The 9,291-nt window shown below is 38.3% G+C and overlaps 1 protein-coding gene across 1 annotated transcript in view; it reads left to right on the forward strand.

Annotated features, from left to right (window-relative positions):
- The window catches only part of HDAC9 (histone deacetylase 9), a 1,007,885-nt gene that overhangs the window by 520,327 nt on the left and 478,267 nt on the right, over positions 1-9,291 (forward strand). Inside the window, exon 5 of the mRNA XM_045288655.1 lies at positions 313-434. Within this exon, the coding sequence (XP_045144590.1) occupies positions 313-434 (122 nt within the window). The remainder of the gene's footprint in view (positions 1-312; positions 435-9,291) is intronic.

The following is a 9,291-nucleotide window of genomic DNA, read 5'->3' on the forward strand; positions in this document are numbered from 1 at the left end:
GATGATTTTCTTCACTAGTGTGTTTCTTAAAAAAATACACAACCTCAACAAAACCTCATGCTCTTCATAAGTTTTCTAGTGAAGCTGTTGCTATGTGAATAAACACACAGCATGCGTTCTCAGGAATCCTGCATCATTCCACAACATACTGCTAACGTGAACTTGGTTACATGAGGCCGTGGTTTGTACACACTCAGAAGAAAGAACATAAACACAGCTGAGACACGTGTACAGCATATGATACTGATTATTGCTGACCAAGCTGCAGTAAAGTCTCCAGTGTAAATGGTGAGCCCTCTTTGTCTTTTGTAGGGCTGCCCACCACACATCATTGGATCAAAGCTCTCCACCCTTGAGTGGAACATCTCCGTCCTACAAATATGCTTTACCAGGAGCCCAAGATGCGAAGGATGATTTCCCACTTCGAAAAACTGGTAAGTTTGTTTCACAAGAACGCTTCCCTAGCTCTTCCAAATATATGCTTGTCATTTCTTTTCATGGGGCCTCTAGAGGAAATCTAAAACATATTGGGCCCATCTCACTCTTCCCCCAGTGTAAGCACACATGCACACACCCGCACACAGAAACACACACACAATTTTTATATCAGTTGGTTCAGTTTATAATCAGCGTACCTCTTAAATTTAAAAGCTTATTCTATGTAGATTTTAGGGAAAATATTACTTTGCCAGCTACCATTTCTTGGAAGAGTTAAGACCCTTGGGGTTTCTGCTCTTCAGGTTTCCTGCTGAGCTTTAGCCGTGTATTAATGAAAGACTAATGATAAATTTATTTTTGTTGCCATTGTTTGGAAGCACTTTAAATTTTAATTGTTTAAGTAGTAAAGCCAGATAAGGTACAGGGCTTAGTGCAAGTGTTTTTAAGCATGTGTCTTCCCTAAGGTCCCCAAGATTACAGGAGAAAGCAGAGTGATTTGCTTTGGGAAATTGGGACAAGAAAGTTTCTATCTGGAAGTTACCAAGTAGCTCTATGAATCCCAGGCCTGCCCTTATTTCCTCACCTTAATCTTTCTGAACACTTAGATATGTGCACACATAATATACTCTTACCATCCTAATAAATAAATGTGAACATTGGCTAAAGACAACACACATGGCGTGTGTGTGTGTGTACAGTCCATTTGAAACCTAGTACTAACTGAATATAATTCGTTAAAGAATTTTGTAGAATTAAATTTTTTTATATCCACACTCTGATCTGAAAAAAGTATTCAGACAGGATAGTTCAGTCCATTATATTTTATTTGGATCTATTGGAGGAAGTACAGATCTATATAATTTGTATATGAAATCTACAGAGTGAAATGCTTTCAAATAATTATATCATTTTCCCAAGCAATCTGGAGTAATTAAAATGGATATAGATTGTAAAAACACACGCTGAAGCTATTTTCTGTCGTATAATTTACCTGTAGCATAATGAAGCTTTAAAAATAAAATCACTCCTGAGTAAGAATTTATTACTACCCATCTAGCCCGCACTGTGCCTGGCACTGGGAAGGATGGCTGTGTATCACAAAGCCCTCCACACTGTCCTGTTTTAGTAGCCTAGCCAGGGCTGCAACAATGGGCTTTTGCATAACAGCAGTCTTGATGATCGCTCAGGACCAAGCAGTGTTTCCTCCCGTGCTGTACAGAGGAGGGTCGCCTTGGATAGGACCCGACTCGGTGGTACCTAACAACAGGAAGGGTGTTTAACAGGATGATAGACAGAGATAGAGACTTCAGTAGAAGTGTCTTTGGTACTTTATCAGCATTTCATACTCTTCTCTACAAGCCAGGATGCTTTTTTAAGAAAGAAATTTTGATTTAAAAACATAATAAAAGTGAGTGTCTATATATTACTAACACATGGACTATAGCTTAGGAAAATTAATTTAAGAAGGAGGTGAGCTTTAGCGAGCGGGAACTTTGATCTGCAGCCTTGCCATTAGTTCTACCAGTAGCACGTGTAGAACCGATCGACAGAGATGGTGTGGCTGTTGTTCCGGCCTCAGGGCAGTGACTGGCATTTCATAGCCCGAAGAGTGACACACGGAAAGAAAGAAAACACGCACCCCTGATGGTAGGAGGTCGCTGATGAGTGAGTACACAGTTATCCTCACAGAGAAGAGACTTCTGCCCTGCTGTGCACACAGCGGGACATATATTCCTACCACTGGGGTATTGAAAACTGACTGCAGACGAATAACTGACCCTCAAAAGAAATGCATTTCGAACCAGAATGGATCCAGGAAGAAAAGATTTTTTGTTTGTTTGTTTGCTTTCTACGGCCCTCACCTTGTGACCTACTGATTTCAGGAGGACAACCTAGGCCGTTTTCTTTGTGAAGAGTGGAAAGCAAACTCATAGGAATACTCAATCTTCCACAAAATTCAGGACAAACCCCACTCGAGATATAGATTCCAGTCTCTTACTCAGATTTGTATTACTCTGTAAGACATTTTCTGGGCTTGCCTAGACATAATAAGAATGAAAAGATGCAATCCTCGATTTTTCTGGTAGAATAGGTTTGTATGTGTTGAATATTTCATTTTTCTTCATTTAATATGGAAAAGCTGATATTGATGACCTTCAGGCTGTTGGTCTGTAAGCATTATTAGCAATAAAGTTCTTGAACAGATCTTAATATTTTTATATCTCGATAGGGGTTTCAAAATCTTCCTTCCTTCAATTCCCATGGTCTCTGTAGAAAAGTATAATATAATTGAATACAGATGTTTTCTACCCACTACCTAAAATACTTAAGAGATCCCCTTCATTAATTACAAGTAAGTGGAACTCTTCCAATTTTTATAAATAAAATCCTTTCAAAATATGTCCACTTCTATTGTGTGGAAGTTTAGCGGATATGTTTCCATTAAACAGATAAACACTGAAATATTGTCAAGTACTTTGACCTCAGCATTTGCTATAAGTTAGAAACCCAACTGCCTCTATTCACCCCTCACACTTTTACCACAATAACATATATGCGATGTTGGGGGAAAGCATTTGCTCTGATTTTTGCATGTGGCTACATCATATTAAATGAAACTTTGAGTAGTGACAGTGATCATACAACGGAAATATCAGGATAGCAATGAGAGACTTGGGTTTTTCGACTGGGGTTAAATCGACCAATCTCTGTAGTTTACTTGATTCTCGTTGAAATTCTTCTTAGGTTTAAAAGAGTGTCACATGAATGAATTTTATTATTGGACCTGCATCTAATACAAAATACTTTGAATTCTCTTTGAACCCCTGTCAGCCCTCAATCGCCAATATGTATCAGCATAATTTTAGAAAGTAAAACTGAACCCAGACCAAGAAAGTCCTAATGAGACTAAATTGATTAAAGCGGCCCCAGGGGTGTCCCTGAAGCAGTGAGCAGGAGTTGAAGGCTCTCTTGACCTTTTAGGGCTCAGTAAGACAGTGACCATCCAGAAACAGTCTGCTATAGAGGTCTCCTTTGCCTGCAGTCCTCTGACCTTTGTCATGTAAAGTGGACCTTTACTTCCTTCCCCTTAGGAGGATCTTAGTTGCTCCTAGAATCTGGGCTTGTTTGAAGCAACTGCGAAATACAAATAGATGGCTCTAATCAGACCCTTTCCTAATTCATATTTCTTTTAACTGTAGGAATTGAAAAATGCACTTACTCCTTTCAAAAAAAAAAAAAAAGAACTAACACCCACAGTTGTTACATAATTGGTCATGAAGCTGAAGATAAATAACTGTTCTTAATTTTTATTGTCCACCTTTAAAGTAAAAGTTCCTTCTAGATGTGTCCTCTGTGCATCCTTTTGTTTCTAAAGTGGAGAAGGTGGTAGTAAATTTTGAAATGTTTCTTAATGCTACACTTTTGGCTTAAAAAAAAAAAAGAGCATGATGTCATAGTCAACCAGAAAACCAAACTCACTGCCATCGATTTGATGCCAGCGACAGCGACCCTACCATTCAGCAGGGTAGAACGGTACCTGAGGATATCTGAGACTGACTGTACAAGAGTAGATAGCCTCACCTTTCTCCCACAGAGCAGCTGCTGGTTTTGAACTGCTGACCTAGGTACCGTTTGATTCTTTATAACATGCACTGCTGGACTGATAGTGAGCTGTAACATAGGGAAAGGGGCTTCAGGACCAGGCACGTTGAAATAGTACATATTTCTCACAGAGATGCTGCATATGTGGTGACTGTGAACTGACCTTCAAACCCATTTAAACTGGATTCAGTTCCAATGAGAGTGTGCATATGTTTCATAAAATATTACGGTAAGAAACTCTGGGGTTTTTATGCTCCATTATATTATTGAGGTCCTACCCAGTGAACTTGGCCTTTTTTTTAATACTGCAATCTTTCCATTTAATACCAACGAACAAAGTGAACCGGCTGGCTAGGTTAACCTCTTAAAGTGCGCAAGTCATATAAAGCTTGGCATCAGAAAATAGGTCTATTTCAGCCCCACTTGAAATATTCATTTTAATGGTGAGCAGCACTATTCTAAGACTCAGAGATGGAAAGGGTCCAAACATAAGGGTTATGGAAGGCCAATGTCATTTTCCACATTGAGTAAAATGTAAAGAAGGCAGAGAGGAGGTATGTAGCTTTATAAATCCCCCATTCAGTAAGGCAGTCTGCAGTTATGATGTGGTATGTTGGTGACCTTTTGTAGTTATTATAATCCAGAATTACCAGAAGGTTTTTAAAAAATGTTTTAAAATTTCTTACTTTTCCTAATTCTGTCATTCTCATACATGTTGTGTGTAAACACTCAAATATGCCCTCCTCTGTTTATGCACAGAGAGCACAAAGAGACAGACACTTTGCCTGTAAGAATGCCAGCCCAAAGTCTTACTCAGAATGACAAGACTTGAAGCATGTTCGTGTTTCTCAGTACCTGGTCAAAGTCCTCTTGTGACTAAATCTTGTTTAAAATGGTCGAACTGTCCTCCTCCTGAGAAAATGTATTCCAGTTTTCTCAAAATGCCTTTATCACAGGGGAAGCCAGGTCTTGAATTCCTCAGATACTTGCTTGAACCATCTTGGGTGGCTCATTGAGTCTGTGCAGGCCTCACTTTCCACATCTGTAAATGAGGATAGTAATTCCATCTGATAGTTACTTTGAAGATTCAATTAAATAACACATATAAAGCTCTTAGCATCATACTGAGGACTTAGGCTTACGCTTAGTACATCTTGACTTATTTTCTAGGTGATCAGCAATTAAGTTCTATGTATTTTCACCAGATCAAATGAAAACTTTTGGGTATGAAAAATTGATCTTTCTTTCTGCCACCTTTACCAATAAAACAAACATGAGAGAAAGAAATTTCCCCTTTAACCTGGCACATGATTTATGTAAAGGACATTATTTTAATTAATAAAGCCTGATTCTTCAGAGCAGTTTTGGCTCATAAAAAATTATATCAACTACTACAAGGAGTTCCCATCTCTGTCCTGCCCATTTCTATTTCCCCTCTTTTTAAGCTCACAATCTTGTATTAACGTGGTACATTAGTTGAAATTAGTGAATTGATTATGACATGAACTAAGACACATGCGTAGTTTAGATTAAGACCATCTCTGTGTTGTGCAGTATGTGGGTTGAACAAATGCCCAGTGCATGTGAGCACCCCCCACAATAGTACAAACAAAACAGCTTCGCCATCCTAAAAATTCTTTGGGTATCTCCTATTCATCCTTTTTTGTTCTTCCTCAAACTTTGGTCACCAATGGATTTTTTTAACATTTTAATTATTTAACAGTTTTATGAGCACATAATTCACATATACAATTCAATAATTCAATATTTCAATCACATCAAGAAGAGTTGTACAATCATCACAATCAGTCTTAGAACATTTTCTTCAATCTTTTTATTTTTTTCTTCCAACAGTTTTATTGGCAAGTAACTTACATATCATATTATTCAATATTTCAATCAGTCAGTCATATCACGGAGAATTGTACAATCAGCCCCACATCAATTTTAGAACATCCCTTCCCCAGTAGTTAAATCGCCTTTCAGGTGATGTATGCAATCACTGTCTATTCTAGTGCTCCCTTCCCCTACCGTCTTCATTATTTACTCTGAAATCTCCCTTCTCTTCCTGTCTCCCCCCTCGACACCCCCTGGATTCCCTATGTCCCCTGGATTCCTTATTATCATTATGCATCCTCTCCTGTGCTTTACACCTGGGAGACGCAACTGAAAACAATAAAAAACAAAATCACATTAATTTGCTATAATTTGGGAGCCAAAACATATGTCATACTCTGCAGTTTAATAATGTCCAGTGTATTTTTACAATTTCTTCCATACTCATACATGTTTCCCAAAGCATACTTTTCCTGCATGGACTTTTTCACATCGTCTCCCTCATGTCTCCCCAACTCCTCACTGACCCCTTCCTCCCGACCCTTGTTATATTTTCTTTCCCAGTAGGCTCAACATCCCTGAGATTCCTTTTCTGAAAAATAATATGACAAAGAACATATCTTCAAGAGGGTGAGCCCCAGTGGTGACGCACCTCTGAGATACACTCTATTGTAAACAAGCAGACTAACTGGATGGCCCTCACAGGGTTGCAGGGATAGTACGCGTCTTAGTACAGCATACCAGGTCTTGTCCCAAGACCCTCTTTGTTTGCCAACCAACAGTAAACTGCTTTGGGCACAGCTGTTTGCTTCTAACTCAGACACCTTCTGTTTTCCGGTATAAGTCCTCAGGCTAAAAGTGTGTCTGGGGTGGAGTCCAGTTCCCCCACTGGAGTTTTCAGTTGAGGTCTCATGGTGCAGCCTCTGGAGCCTGATGTGTACCCCAAAGGGCAGGAGTCAGTATTCTGCAACCCCCAGGCTGGGTTCCTGGGCTACCCCAAGTCCCCCTGGGTCATTCTGCACCAATGATCTTTTTAATGTTTCTCTAGTTTTGCCTCCCCCAGGAAGTCATATAATCAGAATCATAAAGTATTAGCCTTTTCAAACTGCCTTCTCCTACTTAGAAAATGCGTTTAAATTTCCTTCATGTATTTTTGTAGTTTGATAATTCACTTCTTATTGCCGAATAATATTTGTGTTTGCAAACTGCATTTTTTATCCATTCACCTATTGAAGGACACCTTTATTGTTTCTAATCTGGGACAAACATGAATAAAAGCACTAGAAACATCTGTGTACAGATTTTTGTGGGAGTGTAAATTTACTTCTTTTATACACAGGGTTGCTATGGGTCAGAACCAACCCTAGGGTCCCTAACAATAACAAGTTTTCAAATCAGTTGGGTAAATAAATGCCTAGGATAGCAATAGCTCCTTTGTATAAGACTGTGTTTAGCTTTCCAAAAACTGCCAAACTCTCTTCCAAAGTTTCTTTAAATTTCGCATGCAGTGGATGTCATCTGTTGATCTGTATCCTCTTCAGTAGTTTATGTCGCTTGTTTGGATGTAGCCATTCTAATAGGTCAGGAGCTTCAGTGACACTGGTGGCTAAGTATTGGAGTTCTACCGCCAAGGTCGGCAGCCTGGACTGACCAGCTGCTCCCTGAGAGCTGGATGAGACTGTGGGAGGCTACACTGATTTTTAACTGGGGAGACCTTGTAGAGGGCCAGATGAGTCGGAATTCACTTGATGGCAGGGGGTTTAATAGGTATGGAGGGTTCTCTTTGTTATTTTAGTTTGTCATTCTCTAATGGTGTATTTTGTTGAGCATCTTTTCATATGCTAACTTGTCACCCATCTATCCTCACAACAATACAAATAAGCAACAAGTTTCCCCGCCAGCCATTGCATGTTGGAGACCAATTAGGCCAGCATCTGTATTGAAAACACTGTTCTCCATTTTATTGCCTCTGGTGACCTGTTAGAAGATCATTGGACTTGATGTCTGATTCTGTTTCTGAGCTGCATTTTGAGCTACTTGTTGATTCTTCACTGCTACCACACTGCCTTGATTACGTTTATAAAAATAATCTTTACTCTTCCTTCTCAAGTTTTCTAAGGTGGAAGCTTAAATTATTTATTTTAGAACCTTTTCCCAAATATATGCATTCAATGCTGTACATTTCTTTCTAGGCACTGTGTGTTTGTGTACTATAATTTTTAGGCTGTATTTTCTTGTTTATGTAGTTCCAGGTATTTTAAAATATCTCTTCCTACAGCTCTTTGAGCCATGTGTTATTTAGAATTGTGCTCTTTAATGTCCAAATCACTCAAAATTTCCCAGCTGTCATTCTGTTATTGCTGGCGTAATTCCGCCATGATTTGAGAACATACTTTGTCTGATTTCTATTCTTTAAAATTTATTAAAGTGTGTGATAGGGCCAAGGTTGTAGTCTGTCTATATGAATGTTTCAAGTCAGTTTGAGATGAATGTACATTCTGATGATTTGGGATGAAATATTTTATAAATGTTAACTCACTCCATTTGGTTGATACACCTCTATCCTTACTGACGTTCTCTTCTACCGATGTGTCCATGCCTGATCAAAAAATGTTGATGTCTCAAACTATAATAGCGACTTTGTTTATTCCCCTTGCAGTTTTCTCTCCTTTTGCAGAATATATTTTAATACCGTATCTTCAGATACCTACACATAGGACTGTTAGATCTTGGATAATTGATCCCTTTATTACTAGATAGTGCCTCTTTTGGTTGCTAATAATTCTCCTTGCTCTGAAACCCACTTTTTCTCCAATTATTATTTCTACTCTAGTTTTCTTTGCATTTGTGTTATCACAATGTGCCTTTCTCCATCCCTTGACTTTGGATGTGTTTGTCTATTTGCAGTGAGTTTTCTGTAGACAACCTGTTCTTACACACATACATGCCACAGGCAATGCACTGTAACCAATGTTCCTTTTTAGGGTCTTGTAATTGTATGCATGCTGACAGTCTCTTGGTTCTTCTCTTTAGACCTTTTGTACTAAATGTGGTTATTAAAATAGTTTCTCCTGTAGATTTATATCTATCATGTTTGAAACTTTGTTCTTTCTTTTTTATATGTTTAGTGATTTTTTTACTTGTTCTTTCTTTTTTGTTTTGTGTTTAAGATATCCCCTTTCTGATTTCTCTAGTTTTAATCAAGTTTTTAACACAATTCCATGATTTCTCTGATCAATTATATTCCTTAAAATATTTTAAGTATTTTCTTAGAGTTTGAATTGCACATTTTCAATTCATCTGAGTTTACTTTCAAATAATACAAGGTGGTACCCCTCCCAAATGGAATTTTTTAAAGCTATGTATTTAAATTTTTTACCAAATAAATCTTCTCACCTTCATAGTACTCTACAT

This window comes from Echinops telfairi, unplaced genomic scaffold, assembly GCF_000313985.2.
Source record: "Echinops telfairi isolate 266 unplaced genomic scaffold, ASM31398v2 ScPeMD7_23;HRSCAF=83, whole genome shotgun sequence".
NCBI classification, from domain to species: Eukaryota; Metazoa; Chordata; class Mammalia; order Afrosoricida; family Tenrecidae; genus Echinops; species Echinops telfairi.